Source organism: Triturus cristatus, chromosome 1_2 (assembly GCF_964204655.1).
Source record: "Triturus cristatus chromosome 1_2, aTriCri1.1, whole genome shotgun sequence".
Taxonomy (NCBI): Eukaryota; Metazoa; Chordata; class Amphibia; order Caudata; family Salamandridae; genus Triturus; species Triturus cristatus.
This window is the reverse complement of record NC_140580.1, coordinates 82,725,621-82,750,666: the sequence shown is the minus strand read 5'-3', so window position 1 is coordinate 82,750,666 and position 25,046 is coordinate 82,725,621. Positions and strand designations below refer to the sequence as shown.

Here is a 25,046-nt window from a genome sequence, read left to right as displayed (position 1 = left end):
CACACACCCCTCCTGTCTCTGGGCACTGCTGGGAGGACTCTGCACACACCCCTCCTGTCTCTGGGCACTGCTGGGAGTGTTAGGCACCCACCCTCCTGTCTCTGGGCACTGCTGGGAGTGTTAGGCACCCACCCCTCCTGTCTCTGGGCACTGCTGGGGGGACTCTGCACACACCCCTTCTGTCTCTGGGCACTGCTGGGAGGACTCTGCACACACCCCTCCTGTCTCTGGGCACTGCTGGGAGGACTCTGCACACACCCCTCCTGTCTCTGGGCACTGCTGGGAGGACTCTGCACACACCCCTCCTGTCTCTGGGCACTGCTGGGGGGACTCTGCACACACCCCTCCTGTCTCTGGGCACTGCTGGGAGTGTTAGGCACCCACCCCTCCTGTCTCTGGGCACTGCTGGGAGTGTTAGGCACCCACCCCTCCTGTCTCTGGGCACTGCTGGGAGTGTTAGGCACCCACCCCTCCTGTCTCTGGGCACTGCTGGGGGGACTCTGCACACACCCCTCCTGTGTCTGGGCACTGCTGGGAGGACTCTGCACACACCCCTCCTGTCTCTGGGCACTGCTGGGAGGACTCTGCACACACCCCTCCTATTTCACAATATGTACGCTTAGAACATACACGTGTGTGGGTTCACTCCATGCATACGAGGTGGGGGTACGTGTCGTACATACACGGTTGGGGTGGGGGTACGCTCCATGCATACGGGGTGGGGTTACGGTCCAGACGTACACTATTGGCATGGGGGTACGCTCCATACGTACGCGGGTGAGGGTACGGGTCGTACTTACACTGTTGGGGTGGGGGTACGCTCCATACATACGTGGGTGTGGCTACGGTTCATACTTACACTGTTGGGGTGGGGGGTACGCTCCATACGTACGTGGGTGAGGGTACGGGTCGTACTTACACTGTTGGGGTGGGGGGTACGCTCCATACGTACGCGGGTGGGGGTACGGGTCGTACTTACACTGTTGGGGTGGGGGTACGCTCCATACATACGCGGGTGTGGCTACGGGTCGTACTTACACTGTTGGGGTGGGGGGTACGCTCCATACATCTGTGGGTGAGGGTACGGGTCGTACTTACACTGTTGGGATGGGGGGTACGCTCCATGCGTACGCAGGTGAGGGTACGGGTCGTACTTACACTGTTGGGGTGGGGGGTACGCTCCATGCATACGCGGGTGGGGTTACGGTCCGTACGTACACTGTTGGCATGGGGGGTACGCTCTATGCATACGCGGGTGAGGGTACGGGTCGTACTTACACTGTTGGGGTGGGGGGTACGCTCCATGCATACGCGGGTGGGGTTACGGTCCGTACGTACACTGTTGGCATGGGGGGTACGCTCCATGCATACGCGGGTGAGGGTACGGGTCGTACTTACACTGTTGGGGTGGGGGGTACGCTCCATGCATACGCGGGTGGGGTTACGGTCCGTACGTACACTGTTGGCATGGGGGGTACGCTCCATGCATACGCGGGTGAGGGTACGGGTCGTACTTACACTGTTGGGGTGGGGGGTACGCTCCATGCATACGCGGGTGAGGGTACGGGTCGTACTTACACTGTTGGGGTGGGGGGTACGCTCCATGCATACGCGGGTGGGGTTACGGTCCGTACGTACACTGTTGGCATGAGGGTATGCTCCATGCATACGCGGGTGGGGGTACGGTCCGTACATATCCGTACCCACGCTGTGGAATGCTTGTGCGGGCCGTACCCATGCCTTTGCCACGTGGGTACGAGCCGTCCCGCCATTGTTGGGGTGATGTAGGTGTGGGCGTGGTACGACTCGTACCCACGCTCTTAAGGCGTGGGTACGGGACGTACCTGTATTGTTGTGTTGCCGGTTCGCGTCGTCAAGCACTTCCGTTGTGGTGGTCGCTGGCTTAGCTGGACACGCCCCCACCCCCTCGTAGTGACCAGGGCCTGAGGGTCAGGTATGTCCAGGGCATGTGTGCTGTGTGACTTTGGTGGGGGTTTTGTGGCCTGCCCCTGGTCCTGCCACCCCCCCCTTTCCCCCCTCCCTTTGTTGTTCTGACCTTCTGCGGCGTCTGCGTCCGAACCTGTAGAGGAGGTCGACTGCTATGAGGGCCGGGATGACACGTAGGTTCGGGTCCATGTCTGTCCGTCGCATACAGGTACTCCATGTTCGCGTCGTCCTGTCTGTCCGTCGCGTACAGGTACTCCTTGTTCGCGTCGTCCTGATTTCCCGGCAGTTTTTGGCAGCCGGAAAATATTCACCGTGCGGGATGACGTCGGTGCGAATCGTGATTCCTGGTTCGTGAATGGCAGGCTGCGTGCGTCCCGACGTCACGTCGGCGCTTTCCCGGTTCGCATTTGTATGTTTATTTTCATCGGTCGGGTTTTGTACGATTCGTACGGAAATGGTGTTTCCGTGCGAATCGTAATTCCATGTTTGTATATTTTGACGACCTGGTACACGTCGGACGGAGAATATGCTCCGTCCGACGGTTCGTACCAGGTTTTTACCGGATCGTAATTGGCACCTATATTACATTAAATAATTCTATTGTTTCCCTCTTTCCAAATGCTGCTGTTACTTACCTGCACTGTACCACTAGTAACAGCACAATATATTGCCTTTTTGTACATAAACAAGCAATAACACTTTAACACACTTTCTGTAACTTATATTGTACTACTCAGCAAGCTACAACTTACAACAAATAACTTATTATTAATCACATGGGCGAAACCTAAAGCATTTACCAATGCTTGTTTGGCTTGTGCTTAGTCGTCTGATGTAAGAGGGATTGCGCTGTTTTTGTCTTTCCTGTCCCTCCCGCATAGTTTATTTACTACAATCTGCAATGTATTTGTTTCCTTTCGAAATTCCATGACGCCAATCGTTCTGCATACTTCAGAGGGTCAGTGCTGCAAAAAACGAAACTAATCTGCATGGTGAGCAACTAACTCCTGCCTTCGGTGAATATTTGTTTAGTTTAGTATTTTCATTTTTCGGCCATAGCACTGTAAATACCAGGGGGCATATTTACAATAACTGGTGCATCCCTGCATATCAGCAGGGATGCGCCAGTTATTGTGCGCCACAGCTCCGCCACCATGGATGCGCCGCACATGGGGCAAAAACGGCACAGATGCGTGACGCATCTGTGCCATAAAAGTGGCGCATTGCTGGAGTTGCGTCGCAAGCGCGACGCAGCTCCAGCAATGCTCTGGGGGGCCCAATCTTGCTAATGCTGCGTCAATCCTTACGCCTGCTTCAGGCAGGCGCAGGGTTTTGACGCAGCATGGGTCTAAAAGTGACTGAGTTAAATCTTGTAGATTTCACTCAGTCACTTTTAGGAGGCGTTCCTGCGCTGGAACGCCCCCCCCCCCCCCTGCGCAGGAACGCCTACATGTGGCGCAGAGCTTTACAACGTGACACATCTCCCAGATGCGTCACGTTGTAAGCAGTGCTTTAAATGGAAAAAAATAAGTGCAGGTACTCACCAAATTGAAATATGGACTAGGGGGCGGGGTTTGGGGCGGGGCTACTGACAATGCTAAGGGACCCGGTCAGAGACACACATTTAATTTGACTGAGATTCAATTGATGCGCAGACGTGCAGAATGATACTGAGATGCAAAACATACATTCACCTGAGCCACTCAATGCAAATTTGCTTCTAATCTAGCCTGAGAACAATTTGATTACGCTTCACTAAATAGGCCAACAATCTTCACAGCAGCTAAGGCTACTCACAAAACCCAGCAAAACGTGAGGAAGGCAGATTAAATCGGAGTAATTATCTTATGCATCTTATAGAAGGGCCTGCAGGCCAGCTAGGAGGAACGGACGGAAGGCGTGGCTTTCAGCCGTGTCTTGTGGCCACTACTTCTGGCATTAGTACCTAATGGGTCGGTCTAGTGGCAGGGGTTTTGCATCATTGCTTATCGAGATTTTGTTACAGGAATTTCAATAAAAAAATTCAACTTTTGGGACACTTAACTTCCAATTAAGCAACCTACACGCAAACAACTGCAAGCATGTTTTGAATTTTTTCTGCTGCAATATAAAGGCCACAATTTACAGACAATAGATAAATGCTATTTCTACAGCAGCATTCAGTACCAGTAAGTAATGGTACCAACTGATAACAGCAACAGTGCACAGACCACTGCACAGAGTTGGATTTAGGATTAGATGTATGGGATGCAGGCTCATTAATGCAATTTCACTATAAAAATATACCCATTTCTTTTCTTTGGGGGCTAAGAGGGAGAATTTTCCTTTAGTATATTCATCACCTCGACAGTCCTTTAAACTCTAGCCCAACAAATGGTGCCTCTTTTATTTTTTTTACACAATAAGGTCTGCATAAGTTTTGCTGTCTGTTGTCTTCAGAAAATGGAAGAGGGAGTGAAATGAGCAGAACCTACCAGCCAATCACATTCCAGGTTCAATTATCAAAAACAGATTCTGTGGACATTCTTGGACATCCATATATCATACAGATTGAGAGCTACGCAAAGATTAATTTGTCTTCAGTTGGTAATGGTATGAATCAAAGGGAAATTAATCATGTTTCTTTCTGTGCCAGGGTCTATAAGTTGTGTTCAAAAACCCTCATTCAAAAAAGAAGCGCGACACAGCTGACGAGTTGGTCCGTTTTCCTGAAGCACTCTGATAGAGTGCTAATCTCCCCTCCTGCTGGCATGGCAGAATACGGCAACGTTTGTTTGGAGTCCGATAAAGGGAGTCTGCGCACATTACTAAGCCTTGATTCCCTCCCCCCCCCTCCCTGCAGCGTCACTACCACCACCTTCCTCCTTTATCGGACTCCAAACAAACGTTGCCGTATTCTGCCATGCCAGCAGGAGGGGAGATTAGCACTCCATCAGAGTGCTTCAGGAAAACGGACCAACTCGTCAGCTGTGTCGCGCTTCTTTTTTGTATATGTTAAATTTCCCTGAGCTTGGCTGGATGCCCCATGAGTACCGGTACTCTCTTTGTACAAGGAAAAGTTCCGGTACTCAAGGGCCGAAAATTTAGAAGTGCCGGTACTTAGTACCGGTGAGTACCGGCCCATTTAAAGCACTGGTTGTAAGTACCCCACACCATGGCGCTGGCTTTGCGCCGCCGCTGCGTCACTAAAGTGACGCAACAGCGACGTAAATGAGGCGCAAGGGGTTTGTAAATCTGCCCCCTGGTGTTCCTGATAATCCAATCTAGTATGGTACCCAATGTATTTACCTCGGAAGGATGGAGAGCTAGTAAGGGTGGTTTGTGTTCCACCAATGATTTGGAGGCTGTTCCTGCCGATGCCGAGCGCTTGTTCTAAATTGGATGGCACCAGAGACGCCTTTCACAATAATGTGGTGAATCGGTGAAACGTTCTGAATGATGCTTGGCAGGGTCGTGGAATATGGAAAAGACGGCGTTTAGGCCTGCATAGCGAGTCATCTCCCTGGTGAGCGCAGAGGGAGGAAATCAAAGCCTCACCGGGAAAAACACGGAGATGGTGGGGACCAAGCACCGGTGTGAGCAGAGACGGTGGGAGAGACATTAGAAGACTTCAGACGGATGTTCAAATACTGTTTTCCCACAAACAGAGCATGCGACCTTTATACAGCATTTTTCCCCAAGGCAATAGATTCATGTTTGACACATGATTCACAAAAGATAAACTTAGACTCCTTTACAATTGTGTCTATCACTTTTGTGCAGGCTCTGACATCGGCAGGGGTCAGTGATATAAAACAGCCATTAAAAGGGAAGCTACGTGCGTGAGGCGAAGAACGGTGGCAAAGTGTGGTCATAAACAATCGAAATCACTTCCTGGTATCGAGCGGGCACAGGCGGAGTGAACCTCACCTGGCAAACCCACCGCTCACCAGAGACCCATAAATTCCGAAGCGCCCTTCATGAGAGTGACAGAGAGCAGGCCTGCTCGCAGCTCGAGATGGCCACAGCAGAGCTCTACACGCCTCTACTGCTGCTGCTGCTGTGCAGCGGGGGGCTGCCGCACCCTGCAGGTGAGGTTATATCTCCGATGCTTAATTCCTTCATGCTCTCACTGCACATTGAAGAACAGATCGCAGCACTGCAAAGAGCCTGTAGATACAGTGCTGCAGTGTTAACATTTAGCCTAATAGCGACTGTGCTCTGCTATTCATAGCGAAGCCATTGGCTGAGGCAAAGCCAATAGGTCTGGTTTTAATGTGCGAACTGATGCAAACAGAATTTCGGCATCCATGTCTTGGCGTTCACTAGCCCAATAAAACTAGACCTGTTGGCTTTGCACTTGCCACTATTTGAATGATGGCTTCTAGACGTGGAAGAGCGTGCTGGGATGCAGCAGGGTCTCTGGCTCGCTACACCTCCATCAGGAGAGTCATAGAGGGTGGGGGCACTCTGGGGGCCACGAAAGCCTTTGCGGTGTCATAGGGGGATATAGTGGGTCACCAAGCTTCCTTGGGGCTTACAGCAGGTTGGCAACTTTCCCAAATGGATCAAGCAGGACAAATGACTGAGCTCCCAGCTCCCATCTTTTCCCACGCTTTGCTTTAGTACCACAGTCAGTGCGCTCCAGTCAACAGACATTGAGGGTGATTCCAAAGTAACTTACAGGTGTCATTTTCACTTACACTTTTGAAAAACGTTACTACTTTAGGCTATTCCCAAAACCAGAGTGCAAAGTTACTCAAAAGTGTCGACTTTCATGTCTCTAGGTACAAACTTCCAAATGTAAATTACTACTGAATAAAGGCAGTAGTGAGTGAGCACCACGCATGGCCACCCACTGGTACTGTGACACCCTCCAATAGAAAATAATGGGGACAGGGACTTATATTTGAACCCCATAGGAAATAGTGTTAAACTAAATTAAAATATTTAAAATAGTTAAAGATATAAATAATGGCATTTAATGTTAAATATATAAAAATAGTACATATTTAATTCTTAAATATTTTAATAAAATTTTTCATTTCAAAATGTATCGAACAATAATTAAACAAATATGAATACATTACTTTTAATTCATTCAATAAATGACTTTTAATAATTAATAATGCGGAATAAAAAAATCCTTTAGAAGGGAATTTCGATTTTAACTTGAATTTTAGATTTAAAAAAATATATATTATCATATATTTCCAATGTTTAAAGACAATATTCAGAATTAAGTTAATAGAGTTGTAGCATTTTTCTTTAGTTTAACATTGAGAATAAATATAATAATCAAATATACATTAATATTTACATATAAATATTTGCAAAACAATTTTAAGTGCTATATACATACGCTTTACAAGAACCAACAGATGCACATCCCAGCAGCCCCTACCCAACATAAAGCTTCCTCTACATTCAAGTGAGAGAGCCATCACTTCTAGCTGTCAAGTGGTCCCATGTCATGTGTGATGCCTTCTGCCAGTCCTGTCTTTTTAGCCAACCAGGTAGGCTTCGTGTTAGCGTGCCAAGTTTTAAGGCTGTTTTTGGTAGGCTTTTGGATGTGAGTGAGACAGGTTCTGGCCAGTGTCTCCGGGATGTCATGTTCCGGTGTCATGATGTATATGATAGGATGAGTTTGTGAGATAGACTATAGGTTATGCATGCAAAAGGTAGGGGGACTGCATGTAGGTGTGCATGCATATGCTTAATATGTTCTTGGATATTTATTGCAGTGTTGGCCTATGCAAGTCGGTCTCTGACACTATGTGACAGGTTGTATGTGTGCTTGGCTCTGCGGCTTTGAGATGTTGTGGTGCACTTTTTGTCAGATTTTGTGCTCTGTGTGTGGGGGGACAGGCTGTGGTTTGGAATATATGATAAATTCAGTGGCTGTTTGGGACATATTTGGGCTGTAGCTGCCAGGCTCTGGCACTAGTTGCAATGCAGGTTATATGGGGTCAGGATGTCCTGTAGGTCAATCTGGCAGTGCCTGAAGGGCAGGACTGACAGGTCAGGGTATGGGCTGTTCTTTTTACTGTGGGCCTGTTTTATGGCCTGGTGGACCGATTGTTACTGTTGATTTCTCTGACATTACCACAAATGTTGCCTGTCACAAGCACAAATGTATGCAGTCTCCCATACCTTGTAAAACACCTATAAAACAACTATACAGTTTGTACCATGTAAAACGCCTATACGGCTATTCATTATAAGTTCAAAATTGCCTTTATTTGCAAATGTGGGCCACTTTTATTTTAGCAATCTGATTCGCTAATGGGGGCAATTTTAATTTGGTGCCTGGGCCTTCTTCTGTCCCAGTCAGACCCTCGCTATATGTGCGATATTCTATAGGGCTTTGTGTGATATTATAGTACATGTGTGTGACACGGAATGGGCCTTAGGCTTTGTGGCTTTATGTGATGCAATGGTGATCTGTTTTTCACAATCAGGGCTGTGTGCATATGCTTGATAGGTTCTTGCCTGTGTGTATGTGACAGATTGAGATGATTTTGTGACTTGGAAAGATCTTTTAACCACAGCTTTAAGTGACTGGTGCAAGGAGATGTGTGCAGCAGACTCTGGACTGACTGTCTGTGTGCAACACTCCCTCAGTTGTGTGCTGCACAGCTGCTGTCATGCAGCCCAACCATCCGGAAGACTGTAAGACTTAGTCATTTTGCATGCAAGACATGAAAGGTACAACTAACTTTACTATAAGGCCATACATAGTATGTGGTGCCAAAATATACTGCTGGCATAGAAAGTTACATGCCACCTGTGGATTGTGGCACTTATTGTGCCATCCACTACAGTGGCAGTGAAAACATAGTTTCAGGCCTACCCTGGTAATGTCAACAAATGTTGGGAACTGTAAAGAAACTCAGGGACTGTGATTTATGCTGAAGGTGCTTGACAAACTAGCCAACATTTTATTTTTTTTAAATGGGAAAAAGTAGTGTAGGGGTTTCTGGGTGCCAGCCAACCCTATCAAGAATACTACAGCCATCCCATATTGAAAGTGATAAGAAATGTGGTGTTCATAAGCATAGTTTTAATAATCACAGGGCATTCTGGATAAGTAAATATGTTGGGATCCAGGCAAGCCACACCACACGATTGGATGGGCCTCTAGTTGTCAGAAATGCCCAGGATTGGTGGGGTTACTAGGTTCCCTACAAATCTAAGCCAAACCTAAGCCCAAATCCTGCAGCCTTCCTCAGTGCAAAAGGAGAGTACAATGGAATTTCCTTGTTAAACGTTTTGATGTATGGGTCTGCAGAGAGGGGGTAAACTCCCATTCTGTCTTCACACATGGGCAGAATGACTGGTGCTGTGAGCTCCAGGGTTTACTTCAATGTTAGGACAGGCTAGCCACCCATCCTATTCCTTTTGTGACATAGGGGCATATCAACAAGCAGGCGATAAAAAATTATCGCCGCTTTTGCGGCCGTTTTCGGCCGAAAAGCGGCGATAATTTTATCGCCTAATCAGCAAGGTCACGCTGACGCGTGAAACCTTGCTTTAGCATCAGGATTCCTAACGCCCAGCTTTGCATCTCTAATGAGATGCAAAGTGGGCGTTCCTGACCTGGCATGACAGGAGAAATGTCGCTAAGCGACATTTCTCCTATCAGCAAGCCTAACGCTATGAAGCATAGCGTCAGGAAAAGTAGCGATAAACCCTGTTATCACTACTTTCCTTACGCCTGCTTCAGGACTGACTTAGCCATGATATCCTATGGAAGGTGGATATCATAGCTAAGTTTGTGAGTCCCTATCAACGAGCTAACATGAGATTTTCGCTGGGTTTCCAGCGATAATCTCACGTTAGCCAGTTAGCGCTAGGATTTTTATCGCTGATGAGATAAGCGTTGCTAATAGCACGCTATTTCAGTGATGAAAATCGGCGCTAGCCGGCGATAATTATCCTGGTGCTAAGTGCGCTCAGCGATAATTATCGCCGGTTGTTGTTGATATGCCCCTAAATACCATGCAGTCGACTAGAATTCCTGCCATCCCTGAGTTGACAGATTGTGGGTAAAATGTTTAGGTGCCTGGGCCATGTAGTTTGGTCAGTATGGGCTTGCAAACAACCCTAATCGCATTTTTTACACTAACCCCTTGTGGTACCCCACTCTGCACCAGCAGCAGCGTAGAAATATTGGAGTTCTAGGGAATGGGAGGGTGTAGCACCATGCCAGAACAGGCAAGTCCCTCACCTCATATACGTTTTAATTTTTTTCCTTCCTTGTGATTTCAGTCCCCCTCCCCGGTTGAGCAGATTTGGTGACCAACCCCCAATCTGCCCATCCAGGTGGCAGAGAGTTTGCCTCGTGCCCCCATCATTTGTTTGTTTCACTAATCCTGGGTGGTGAACTAGGCTTTCTGCCCACTTAGGTGGACACACTTGGATTAAAGACTGTTTGATGCCTGGGCTTGATGCAAGATTAGCCAATCTCAACCCCACTCCTTTTTTTAAAACTTGGTGTCTAGTGGGTGTTTTTACCACTAGGGTGGGCAGCTTGAGACAGTTTACCCCCTCTGCACCCACAGATGTTGACATCCATCTCTTCCAATGAGAAGAGATTGATGTCAACAGCAGTTATGGTTCCTCTAGATCCAGCATATCACACAGAATCACTAACGTATCCAAGTCTACAAGGACAGCCGCTGGTGTGCAGTACTATCTATATTTTTGCCCTGTAATTTTGGAGCTGTGTACATGACCACAGTATATCATAGAGGTCGCATTTCGGATGTGCACTCCGTCAATAATGGTCGTCCGGTGCCAGTGTAGCTTTTTTGAGCATGTAGGAGGGCAGATACCAACTATGGAGTATCTTGAAATAGGAGAACTTCAGCCCAGCTTCTCCTAAGACACTGTCATGACCTTCCATAACCTTCCAGCACGTTCTTCCAGTCCTCCTCTGTGTATTGTATAGCAAGCCTGTCAGAATGTCTTGGACTCAGTATTCATCATCCCTGAGTAGATGGAGTCTAAAAGAATCTAACAAAAGTTGGTGAATGTACCCCTGGATGTGCCCCAGCTCAACTAGTATTCCTGTATCGGTTAGGCATGGGGTTCAACCTCACAAGGAAAGCTGGAGGGTGAACCATCAGATTACTTTCAGTTTTGGCCTTTAATGGCTGCATGTTTTCTAGAACCATGTTGCCCAGTCCCTGTGCCCAGGTATTTCAAGTTAGAGAATTTTCATGTGAAACCATGGTCTCTGGTCTTGCATATTTTTGGTATGTTCTTAATAAGGAGGACTTCACTTGTGCTGCAGTTCTTTCAACAAAAGTCCCCAATTAAAGACATTAGGGGAGGTATTGAAGTCTGGATTGCTGAGCATCAGCAGTATTCCATCCGCATAGAGCATGACCTTACTTTGTCTTTCTGGGATATCAATGCCCCGTATATGGTCATTCTGCCTGATAATCACCACCAACAGTTCCAGGGCCAGCACGAATAGTAACAGGGACACGGGTTATCCCTGCGATGTCCCTCAGTGTAACCTAAAGATCCCTGACACCACATACCCCCACATTGAATTTGGATTGTAGAGTGGTATAGAGCTTTCTATAGAAAGTGCTGAAACAACCCCCCCCCCTTTCCAGTGTCCTAAAAAGATGCCCCCACTCCGCCCTAAGGAGCACTTTCTGGGCGCCAAGCGACAGGAGGATCTTTCTGTCTAATTCTGCTTTCACCTGCCAGAGGATGTTCACCTGCATGCGCATGTAGTTTCTGGATGTGCGCCCCAGCGCAAAGCCCACTTGTTAATCATGCATGACACTCGGCAGACCTTTCTTGAGTAGGGTCACCAGTACATTTTCCAATGCCTTTCCTGCACATTGAGTAGCAAGATGGGTCTATTACTTTCACATTGGGTCGGCCCTTGCCTTCTTTCAAAATGAGGCTAATGATGGCTCTGTTGTATTCCTATTGTAGTCCGCCCCTACCTTCAGCCTCTTTAAAGAAACTGTTTGTTCAGTTTATAAAACTCAGTAGGTAATACATCATCCCTTGGGGCCTTACTGTAGGGCATTGCAGATATAAACTCTAGAAGCTCCTCTATTATCTCACCTTGCAGCAATAGTCTACCATCTTCTGAGAGGCTGGAGAGGGGTTTGCCCTCCAACAATGCCAACACTTGTTGAGAGTTATCCGCTGTCTCAGCGCTATACAGGTCACCAAAAAGCGGGTGAAAGCCTTGAGGTCGAATTTCACTATGTCGAGTTGGGTTGCGCATCTAGCATATTGTTTTCTTAGTGGCTGAATCGACATTTGTAATTATGCTGCTCCACGAGCGCCATTCTCCTCCGAGGAGCTGAACAGTGGCGGCTGGCATCTACTGAAGAGGGCGGTCAAATGGTTGGTTGCATGCAAATAAAATAAAATAAATAATAAAAATTAAAAACACTTACCGGATCCAGACGACATGACATCACCCTCGCTTTGACCACATTTCCTGGGACTGCAGTGTGGGACCCAGCAATCTCCCTTGACCAATCCTGGCACTGCTCACATGCTATTAACCAGAATGAGATCAGCGCCCTGGTTGGTGGGAGTGGCCTCTCTCAGTGCTCCCCAACGCACTGGAGGCCTGCACTTGCTCTTAAGCACTTTAAGAGGTTTAAAGTGCGCATGTCTGGCTGGCCATCGCAAGATGGCCAGCCAAATAAACATGCACCCTTTAACCCCTTGTGTGCCCCGCCCTTTCCCCGCCCTGTGCCGGGCGTTGAATTAGCGGGCGGGGTTCATGACGAGATAGTCTCGTCATGGGCACAGCGCAACCGCGGCCCATGACGAGACTATCTCGTCATGGGCACTCAAGACGCTCCTCTACTCCAATGGAGAGCCGCCCCCGGAGCTGAATCCCACCTCAACCCTCCACATAAGGCAGCTTTGGCTGTGGTCCATAGGACTTCAGCTGATGAAACAGATTCCTCATTGTCAGTGAGATACTGACGCGGTGTGAAGCCATTTTTAGTTTATCTTCTGGCATTTTATAGTATGACATGTTGAGCCACCAGTGTTTCGTGGCTAGCTGTACATGACCTAGTTACAGCTCTATCTGTACTAGTGTGTGATTAGCTATACCCCGTCAAGTATTTCGCAGTTCTCCAGTGCAGGGAGGGCTTGCTGGTTCAGGAGGAATCAAGCTTATAACATGTCCATTGTACACAAGATTTAAAATTATATTTCCTATTGTTCAAATACCAGGGGTCAATCAAGCCACAGTCTGCCATGCCATTCATTAGCACTGTTCGATCCCTGTCATTAGATATGTCATTTGCACCCGACAGGTCTATGTTATGGCCCAGGGCTATGTTCCAGTCCCTGCATTTCACTATCCTTGCACATCCAAATTCAGTGACAAGGCGTGACAAAGAACAAAATAAGGCTGTACTTTCAGTGTTGGGTGATATACAGAGCCAACTATAATCATTGTTTTCATTGTGATGGTTTTAGTGAAGGCATATCTCCCTCCTGCTTCACTTACATTTTCTGCATTGTGTATTGTAGGGACTGTTTTTTTAAAGAATGTCAACACCTTGCTTCTTAGGGGATCTTGTTCCAGACTGGGAGCTTGCAGGTCCTATGGGACCACCAATACAATTGGCTCTGGTGACCCTCCCAACGCAGTGTCTCTTAAACTTGCTCAACTCCACCAGTGACAGGTTGGTCTCCTCGATAAGGAGTATGTATGGGGATGTGGTTGCTAAATAGGCAAGGTCCTTTTTTCCTTTTTATCTAATGCATCAGACCATTAACCTTGAAGGGCAGAAATGCAGGGTTTCTCAGGAGGTTTGTGTGGCTGCAGGCTCATTTGTGAACTTGTGCTAAAGGTTAGTGTTCCGAAGGAGCTGGCTGTGAATTGCGGATAGCAACTTGGATGGCGTGATCTGCAGTGGGAGGGTATGATACACAATGGATTATGATGTGTCCACCTACTGTGTGTATAAAGGTGGCTCTGCATTTATGTAAATAATAGTGGTGACTCTTATTAGGGCACTGTATAAGAGGGAAGCAAAGAACAGTGAAATCAGCAGGACTATGAAATATATATAGCAACAGTCTCCTCTGCTTAAACAAAAGCTTCTGGGGAAACAGATCCCCAAGAGCCAACTTCTTTAAAAGGGTGAGCTATGTCTTCTACCATCACACCCCTGGTGCAATCTGCTACAGTGATTTAGACTTATGATTCCTAGATAGTCAATTCAGCTTGCACTACAGGTCACCCCTGCCCACCCTGTAGCAGTGTCTTACATAATTGCCCAAGGTGGGTAAGCATAGAGCATTAGGCCGGCCATAGTTTCCAAGGACTACCTGGATTTTTCCCTTCCCTACAATGGATAACATCCCCAAGTAGCCCCTCCTAGGCAAATACCATAAGGCAGTACAAAAGATCAGGTGTTACCTGGGTAGTAGCTACCTATGTCGCTGTTGTAGCGGCACCTGTACCTGGTCCTCCCATCAGCCCAAACCATCCATCAGTCCTTCAGTGGAGACTTGATCTTCTCTCTGTTCCTGATGGGTACACTAGTCTTTCCCAGTGATCATTTCTTTTGGATCTGTTCAGCACTGTCTGCTGTACATGTCCTTCCACTACAGAGTCATCATGATTGTCTGCCGGGGTCAATGAATGAGTAGCTTCTTGCTGGGATGCCAAGGAGAGAGCGTCAGAGTGATTAGATATCCATGCATCCATCGTGTCCAAAAAGCCCAGCAGTTCCTCTGGGTCCCTAAATTCTCTATGTGTATCATTAAGTGTAAGGAGCATTGTTAATGGTTCCAAGAGGCCACAGCTTATCCTCAACTTGCGGAGTTGTGACCTGAGTGCAAGAATCATTTCCACAGAGCATGGTTTTCTGTGTGAAGTATGCTGACACATAGATCTTTGTGCCGTTGCTGTGCTTCGCTGCTGAGGAAACCTCCCTGGCAGTTGATGCTAGAGGAAACAGGCTATGACAGGGCACTGTTTTGAGTGATGTCCATCAGCCCCAGATCAGTTTGAATGGGGGGATGAACACAATGCCCGTAAGTTCTAAAAGGAATTAGGTGGGAAGCCTTCCATGTTCCCTGCCTCCAAATATTCTGGCACCCTCTTGAAGCAGACTTCTTTCAAATGCTCCCATGCAGTGTTGCAAATCAATCACCTTCCGTTCGGTTTAGTCCAATTGAGTGACCTCAGCCATGTCGTCACAGTAATGGGTCGACTGCCATGGTCACAACGTCCGGGCATTTGCAGGCCAGTATGGTAATCAAATGTGGCCTTTATGACCCAGGGATCACTACAGTCAAGAGCCAAGGGGGTCCAACCCCTTTCTCCTCACTCAGGTCCCAGTAGAACAAAGTAAATGGAGGACGAGGTGGGTGGGGGTCTACCTCCGATCTCACCAAGTATTGATGTAAGCGTATTGGTGCAAACTACTCCATGCCCAGCTAGGGAAGCAAGACTATTTGCTAAAAACTCCTGACTCCAGGACCATTGCTTTCTGTAGATCTCTCTATCTGCTGCCCAAATTGTCAGGGAGAGGGAGTTGAGTCTGTTCAACCAGTCCGGGATTCCCAGGATGGGCGACTCCCCTTTATCCTGCATCATTTTCTCAGTACTTAAGTGATCGCTGTGCCCAGTAATCAGTACAGCCAGGTCTCCCCACAAACAGTAAACAGCCGAAGACCAAATCAAGTGCTCTGGCAAAGGGAGGTAAATGTCTTATGAGTATCGCTTACACCACTGCACCAGAATCAAACAGACCTGGGACTACCAGTGTGGTCCCGGGTGGCATCTGTCAAAGAGTGTGTTGATATGTTTCCCATCTTTCCACGGTCAATCCTGTATTGTATGCCATAGTGCATGAGTAGTCTGGCAATTCCCTTTCAGGGCCACCTTGTCATGGGCTCACTCCGCAATTCTGAGGCACATGGCACCTCACTGAATTTTGCCAACGGCCCCTCTTCAATACGTGACAACATACTAGAAGAGGAAAGTGGGAGACTTTTAAAAAAGCATCAGGAGATTGTATTTACCCCATTGACTTCTATAGAGCCAAAATAAAGACATTTTTTGCTTCAAAAATAGGAGTCTCCTGCCTAAATCGGCCTACCTTAAGTACGGCACTGCCCGGGCCCAGCAGAGGGTTACTCCTTTGGTGGCAGCCGCTCTACCACGTCTGCACATGGGGAGGGGCTGAAGTATGAGGAGTCATGGTCTGCCGCCATCTACAGCTTACTTCGTTAGGTCCCTGATTAGCACCAGCCATGGAGTTTCTCCTCCAGTGGCAGCCTCACCACTCCTACTTGCCATGGTCAGGTTCTGAGGGACAAGGTATCTGTCTCCGGGTAGAAGAAGCAGCTGCTCCTCCAGGCTTACCTCCACCGAACTGGCTATGGTCTGGGGCATTAGCTGTGCCACTTCCTCCTGCAACATGCCACTCGCAAAACATGGTTGCCACAGCAATGCCATTGTGACTCAATTTCCCAGGTCATTGTTGGGTACAGCACCAATGCAGTCTTGGTCTCGCTATACACAATACCCGAGGCCACAGTATATCCAAAATCGACTTTGGGTTTGCTAGGATCACTATTGGAAGCTTCCCATTTTTCACACAGCTACGCTCCACCCTGGATAATCACTAACACAGTCCTAAACAGTGCACTCACTCCCACAACTCCAGACCTGCCAACTCACACAATGCCACCCTGAGTCCCTTCAGACGGTCACCCAATAAGGAGCTGATATCACATGGTGGCAGGAAAAATGAGCTGAAACCCACTGTTAACAGTTTTTAGAGACTTTGAACTGACAACATCCATTTGCAGGTGTGAAAACACCCCAGGACATCGGCAACAGCTTCAGCATGCTTATGTTTTTTTTTTTTGGAAGAGAGCGTTTGGGTCCGGGGTGTGGACACAGGTGCCTCTTAGGTGCTTCTCAGCACGAGGCCCTGCCCCCCTCCAAGGCCCCACCCCTTCTCAGATGGTGTGATGTTTTTATTTAGTTGGAAGGTCTGCAACTCTCAGATGTGAATGTGTTGGACACGCTCGCGCACAGGGCCATAGCCAAGGTTGAGCCTCGCGAGACCCGGCCATTCCACGTTAATGTGCCCCTACCCTTCTCAAATTACCTTGATAGTGAAGAGTTAACTTTGAACTCTAAAAGCAAATGAAATGCATTAATCTTGGAAAACCCGGAAAAACCAAGTATTTTCTCTACATTTATTGGTGTATCTGTTAAGGCTTGGAGCTCAGGCCTTTAGGGTGTGATCTCACCACATTTATCACACGGATCTTCGTTTTTTCAGCAAGCCGTGTAAGGCACTTGCCATTTATTTGGCCTAGAAGTAAGCAATTTCTGTTTCTCAATGTTTCTTTCTCATCTCAACTCTCTGCATTTGGTAACTGCCCCTGGGAGCTGGAAAGATTTTCGAGCTCCGCCTAGAAACAGCTCAGACGTCCCATGTGAGGTAGGAAAGCAAGGAGAAAAGGAGAAATGCAAAGTGTGAAAGTAACAGGCACAGATGCCACTAGCTGGTTTCCTTACATAAGGTTTAATTTTATGTGTGAGCATCAACATCCATAATACGCCCAGTTTTGTAACACTGAATGTGCTGAAAGGGTAGTACTAGTCTGCGGTAGAAGCTAGGTTTACCAGCTGGACCATAACCCTGACCATAACCCTGACTTCACCACTATTTTATCCTCGGGAAAACACTTTTAAATGAATGAATTCTATGTTTGGAGAATTTGTTCTACTTTGATGGGATTTACAGATAATTCTAGGAGGTTTCCTGGCAATCCATGGCATTTCTAAATTTCTAGGACTACTCACATGCACACAATGTACTCATGTGGAATTTTCATCTGGTGGAAAATTAAGCGTGTGTTAATCATGCAGGAAAGTGTATTTGGCCTTGTTACCTTTAACCTTTTTTTCTCCACCAGAAAATAAATTTTTTAGAGAAAATCCCTTTCCTTGCGCTACAATGGAATGGGCTGTCTTCCCTCTCTTTGTACCCTGTACAAGCACTTATGCTTGCCTTTGACAAGCAGGAGCGAGTTTGTTTGCCCTTTTTGGGCTGAGGGTACACTTGCACTTGTATGGAACTTTCAAACGTACACATTTGTTTGTGTTCAGGCCCTCCTGAAGCTTGTCTTTCAAAGAAACGCCTACATTCCTGCCTCCCTACTTAACCTTTATGGAAAGGAATAAAGCCCACTAATGGATAATAGGCAACGCTATACTCTATTCTCAGAATGGCTGCTGTAAAGTTAGAACGATTCCTTTCTAGCACGTGAGCTGTGTTTTTATAGTTTTAATGGGGCAGTCGTACCTTTAATGAACAGTATCAGTACTTTTCAGCAGGGGGAGTATCATTTCTCCAAAGTATTGTTCCTTATTCTTCTAAACCAAACTGTCCTTATTTCTTAGTGAGACTGATTTCATTTTGCAATAGAAGATATCCAACAGGTCTCAATTAGCATTAGGTTCTGGCATGAGATATTCTGTGCATAGGTTGCTGGATCCCACTTTAAGAGGGTTAGGTTTAAGGTAGTCAGAGACATAGGGGCAGATTTACAAGCCCCTTGCGCCTCTTTTACGCCGCAGTTGCGTCACTTTTGTGACGCAGCGGCGGCGCAAAACCAGCGCCATGCTGCGGGGTATTTACAACGTGATGCATCTGGGAGATGCGTCACGTTGTAAAGCCCTGCGCAAGAAGCAGGCGTTCCTGTGCAGGGGGGGCGTTCCGTCGCAGGAACGCCTCCTAAAAGTGGCTGAGTGAAATCTACAAGATTTCACTCGGTCACTTTTGAGACCATGCTGCGTCAAAACCCTGCGCCTGCTTGAAGCAGGCGTAAGGATTGACGCAGCATTGTGCAGATAGGGCACCACAGAGCCTCGCTGGAGCTGCGTCGTGCTTGTGATGCAACTCCAGCAATACGCTGCATTTACGGCACAGATGCGTCACGCATCTGTCCGTTTTTGCCCCATGGTGCGGCGCATTGTAAATGCGGCGCATCCATGGTGGCGGAGCCGTAACGTACAATAACTGGTGCATCCCTGCTGATATGCAGGGATGCGCCAGTTATTGTAAATCTGCCCCATAGTTCGGATCTGGCGTGAAATTTGCATACAATTCTCTATACCAGCCGTTCATTCTGATATTCCGCTGTTGGGTATTCCATTATTCCCTGACATATCTCATGATAAAGCTGGACAGTTCTAGGGTGAGCTGAGCGTAGTCTACTTGGGGCATCTTTATGCTAGTTAGGGGTTCCTTCATGAAGGGATGCTTATGGGCTCCCACAGTGCTACTTTTTCAAATATCTACAGGTGAGGGACTATATTCTAAATAGGCTTGTTTTAAGAAATTATGTTGAAATAGCCGAACTTCTCACCTGTTATTACCAACCTGATTGGGAAACAACTACTGTCAGCATAAGCATGATATATCAGAAATATATGTCTTATTCTCAGGACGATAGCATGAAACTTGCCTTAAAATGGAGTCAGCGTCTGGCAATTGTGATTAGGGCTGCAGAGATTCAAGATGAACTAGCAATTTTTAAGTCAGTCAAATAATTAGGTTAGTCTTAAATTAAAGCAATTTAGGACAATTTGCATGCTCTATTACACACCAAATCATATTTCAAAATGGGGAACGATCGGAACCTCGGGCGTTCACATTGCTCCAAATGCAACCTTTATGCGGCAGATATTGTACACATGTTCGCTGACTTTCCCAAGCTTGAATGATTTTGGTATAGTCTATTTCAGCTGATCTCAGCACATGGGGAGCTCGAAATTAATCTGAGTTATAAGGAAATTATGCTGGGTCATAAACCTGGGTTCGGTCCCAGTCTGAGCTCACTAATTTTGATTATAATAGTTAGTGCTTGTCTTTGTGTTGCCAGGGTATGGATAGATCGCACACCGCCCAAGGTGTTTGACTTCTGGGCAATGTTGTGTGAAATTTATGAATGGGAAATTGCACTTTCAAAAGCAAGGGGTTCTTGGTCAATCAAAAAAGATGAAAGGATATGGGCACATTGACATAGGTCTTAGCCAGCCCTTTTTCTTTGTATGATAATGCTGCCCCAATTCCGGATATTGTATTTTGTTTATAGTCTCCTCACTCCCTCCAACAGGTCTCAATTGGACAACTAATATTTTAATCGATTAGTGCAGCACTTTTCAACATGGTTCCAATATTTAATGGGGGAGTAGCGGCACTTCTCAAAAGTGCTGCTGCATTTTTATTAACACAGAACTGATACCTGCTGGCGTCATAAATAAAAGCCAAGATTTAGTGATCATAGCCTGCATAGCCATCCCACTCTTCAGGTCGAGTACAATGCACACTGGACAGCAACGTCAAAATATGTGTGGAAAATATAAAGTGCTCCCCAGTACCTTTTAAGACCTGTCCTATAACTGATAATTACATGACTGAAAGTATTCCAACCTTATGAGGCTTTCAAAGACAACATATAAACAGGGAATCCAAAGATCTTTACATATGATAGTTCTTTCATGATCTATGATGGCTGGTAAGAGTCAATCACAAGTCATGGAAGCATTACATTTATTTCACTGAGAGCTCGTCCAGGGCCAGCCCAAAACTGTTACAGAGGTACTGGCTTGTGAAATATTGCTTTGTGTGTTAAAGACTATATTGTAAAACTCTTTATTTCGTTTACATAACCCACTTTTCCTTCTTGCTAAGTTTGGTAGATCATTGTGGCTGCCACAGATATCCAAATGTACCCTAGCCACCAGTTATTGGAATCTCAGACTGGCAGCAGGGATGTCCCAGCTGCTGTATTTAGAGTGCATAGACATTAATACACTCCGCAGATGGTGGGCTTGGCAGCTGCTTCACATCCGACAAACATCAAATCAGGCTCTCACTCATTTACTATTTCTCAGACTTTGCATCAGAGACACAATATACAGTTGGCCTTTAAAGCTTATCACGATTTGTCAAACAATAAAGGCCTAATGTTCATTCAAATACAAATTTTTATTCACATTGTATAAAAATAAAACATGCCTTATTAATTAGGGGTGTGTGAAATTGTAATAGTTTTCTTTTGTGTAATTATGTGAAATGTCAGCAAAATTACATTAAATTATGTGCATAACTTCTGTATTGTAGAGTAAAATGCATCCTTAAGTCGAGTTTTGGCATAAGAAGGCATTAAACAAAAGTACCACAAACAACAGCTGCTCATGCTCTGATGTTTCCATGCATTGACTCATTGACTGTAAATGCTTTATTGCAAATAGCACTTTTAAAGACATGTTTTATCATGAATGACGTGTAATTGCGCAAAGTGACATAATTGCGTAATTTCATTTTGTGTAACAAGTGTAATGCAAAATTCTGAAAATTATGCAAATTACATCACTGTAAATTACATTTTACTCAGGCCTACTATTAAGTTCTGAATAATATTGCTAGCCAGCATTGCTCATTGGGTTACCTCTGAAGAATCACATTTTGGCATGCTGAAAAGTCTGTAGCCATTATGGTGGTAACATGATGGTGTTGAAAATTTCAATTGTCTGCTTTATGTGTCCCCAGATTTTTGCCTTGACTATTTTTGCTAGCTATAGAACTCTGTGCACTTTACCCCTGCTAACCTGTGGTAAAGTGCCTGTGCTCTACCTTTCAACGTGATCAAAGTGGCATACCCCTAATTGGTATCTTTACTTACCTATATGCTTCTAATATATGGTGCCCAAAGTGTACCATGGGAGTTAAGGTAAATGTCAAAAATATGGCTGCAGCACCCATTGTCCCACCCACTGCAGTGACAATGCAAACATGACTGCAGGCCTACTATATGTAGCACGGTTGTGCAGGCTTAAAATGCAAATTTGACTTGTCAAAATTACCGTTTTTGACCGGCATAAACCCTCTTTTTAAATATCAATGTTACCTCCAAGTTGGCCTTACTTCCTATAAGGCAGGGTGCATGGTATTTAAAAGCTGGACATGTTGAAGCTTAGTGTTTAACATGTCCCTATGGTGAAACTGCCCGAGGGGCTAATTTTACTGTAAGAGTGTTGGCTATTCCATAGGAAAGCATTGGGATACAATATTAATTGTAATATTGATATCTCTGCCTAGGAAACAGCTACAACGTTCATGCAAGCCCAATTTATCAGTAAAGTCAGTTTTATAATATATATTTTAGAACAGATGCTTTTAAAAGGTTACCTGTTATCTGCCTTAATCGTTTAGATTTCATGAACTGTCACCAAAAAGCTGAATAGCCCCTTTGACGAGTTGTATACTTCCTAACAGAGCTGAGATAAAGTCATTGAGTGTGGGGAGGAGTACTTCTTCTCAGGCAGGCTGTTCTGCCCAAAAACGTAATTAATTTCAAAAGACTTACCCTGTGACAGACAAATGTAGGTAACACCAGGGTGTGCCCTCTTCTGTTGTCCCCTAGCCATTCAGGCACCAAGCCCAGTGGAAGAGAAGTTGCCTCCAGAACTGGTTTTAAGTGACCACATAATTGCTGCAAAAGTGGGTAGGGTTGTCCATGGGATGTTTTAGTCCATTGGTCAGGGAGGTGCCAGGAGTCACTCCCACCCACAGTCGGGTATTATGGCATGAATGTGGCACCCACAGTATCATACTCAGAACACTTTCTAGACCTGTGGAAGAACAGAAGAGAGCTTGGCCTGGTGTCTATGTCCTGGGAAGAGCCCTGATCACTGGATTGGCTTTACTTCGTGTACCTAGTACAAAGAAGTGGATTCCAATGGTCATAAGTCTGACCTCCTGACCACAACAAGTTCTAAAATGACCTTTCCCAGCATTCCCAATTGACCAGTTCCAACTGAACCTGCCCACGACCCTACTGCTGACCTCTGCTGGAGTGAGTCTAGACCAGAAAGTGCTGTCCCCACGATCCTGCACACTTGGCTGGTATTAAAGTGTAATCCTACTCACAAATCCTAAAACCTGAGTCTTAGACATTTTCCCCCAACTTTTTGCCATGCGAACTGGCGTAGGAGCAAGACCAACCTGCCAAGGCGATCTGACCAAGGTGCATTGCTGCTGGGCCAAAGATCCTTGTAACTCCTGCTACATTCCTCTCTACAGCAGAAAATCCGAATCAGCAAGTCACAGAGTAGATATTCGACCTTGTCGAACTATCTTCAAATACAGTCTGCAACCCTGTCCCGCTGGAAGAATCTGAACTCCAAGTAAGTGGTTAAGTCTGAAGGTAGAGATCTTCACTGGTACAAAAAGTGTCCGGCTGGCAAGGGACCATCTCTGCGGGCACAACATTCAAATATCTCCCATTCTGACCTTTTTCCACCAAAAGACAACAGTTTAACATGACCTCATTCAGTGGCAGTCTGATAACGTGGATCCCTCTGTGGCCACAGCGTACTGCTTTTCCACCCTCAAGCTTTTCTGACTTCCAATGCAGAGATTAGTCAGAAGGTAACACATTTGACTGGATCAAACCTGGTTTCTGTATTCAACGCATGCTCCATCATGGCTAGTCTTAACTTGCACCAAGGTACCAGCCAGATGACCGCAGTTGGCACTTGAAGCTCTTTGGTGCTATTTTGAAATTCAGAACTCTGGTTCACTTTATTGCATTGTTGTCAGTTGTGTGGGATTATGTTTAATAAAAATGTACTCTATTCTTCTAAATTGGTTTGGAATTTTTCTTGAATTGTGTTTTGACTTTTTTACTATTTGAGTACTGCATAAATACTTTACACGTTAAACTGTCTCCTCTCTGCCATAGCTACCAGGGGCTTGACCTCAGTTTGATTTAGTGATTAAGAGGGTTTACCCTGACCAGGATTGTGGTTAATATTTGAGGTGGGTACTCACTCCCTTACCTAATACCCCAAGTTCTCAGACATTTGTTGGTAAAGAACATTTCACTTCATCTAGTCAGCCTATCTAGTGCCTCATACCATGATGCCACAGCTTCACCATCCCTCCTAATTCCACCACCACTTTCTCGCACATAAATCATTTCTACTTCCAGTACACGCAGCTCTGTCCTATGTTTTTTAAAGTCACAACACAGAAAAGAAATGCTCCAATCAAGCCCTACTTGTGCATGTCTGTCCGAGCAAGCCTAGGCTCCTAGAGGGTGCCACCAAGATAGGTCTGTGTACTGGGCTTGTTGCAGGATGCTGAGAGCATGCTTCCTATTTTCCTAAGCCCTTGCTAGGAGCCATATGCGACTCACCATGCTGACAACAAAGAAAGAAAAAAAGTGACCTGCAGAGTGTAAGATTGTGAATCCAGCCTTGGAACCAACTCATGCTGTGAGAGCCTGGGAGAGGGATGAGTGTCTGGCAAGCTCCTGTGACTGAAGGTCAAGCCAGTGTTCCTAGTTAGTGAAGGGAATTCTGCTGGGTACATGTCGTGTCAATTTCATATATAATTTGAGTCAAAAGTAAAGAGATTTTGCTTGAATCACACTTAAACATTATACAAGATTTGGGTATTGCCAGACATAAGCCCTATGTTTAGTGCCGAAAACTACCACTACTTACTCCTTTAGTGTGCCTTCAAAAATAGGAATATGATTTCAGTAACACCCAATGTATGCTCTTCTATTTAATGTTATTCCTAACTCAGAACGAATTAGTATTGCTTCTCGACGTTGTAGGCAAAAGGTTGTTGATTCACAACACAGCCACAATTCCAATGCCCAAGGTCAACGTTTCTACTTTCTAAGATCATTGTAATCAAGAATGTTAACTGCTTATAATCCAGGGCTTAAAATACAGCAGCCTTTTGATTTTCAATATAACTGCACTTTATTTCTGTTTACAAAATTCAAAGACAGATGTCTTATATATATCATAATTCAAAACCCGAAACATGTTTCACAGTCAAACGGCTTTTTAAAGACTGTGAGAAGGAAATACATCAAACAGAAGAAGGGAAGGAGTAGACAAAACATCCAAAAGCATACTAGAGGGAACATTTTTTAACAAAAATAAACCTTACATAATCTATTAAATATAATGTTTGGCTATACCTTGAACTAAAATATGCTCCATTACATTGCTAAAACAAATAGAAACAATTAAATATTGTCTCTGC

At 45.9% G+C, this 25,046-nt stretch overlaps 1 protein-coding gene across 25 annotated transcripts in view; it reads left to right on the top strand.

The window, feature by feature from the left end:
- Positions 1 to 5,764: 5,764 nt before the first annotated feature.
- LOC146866844 (scavenger receptor cysteine-rich domain-containing protein DMBT1-like) overlaps positions 5,765 to 25,046 on the top strand; it is a 605,183-nt gene continuing 585,901 nt past the window's right edge. For all 25 annotated transcript variants that reach the window (XM_085602150.1, XM_085602105.1, XM_085602159.1 and 22 more), the window contains exon 1: positions 5,765 to 6,017. In XM_085602150.1, the coding sequence (XP_085458276.1) occupies positions 5,945 to 6,017 (73 nt within the window). In that variant the 5' untranslated portion in view covers positions 5,765 to 5,944. The remainder of the gene's footprint in view (positions 6,018 to 25,046) is intronic.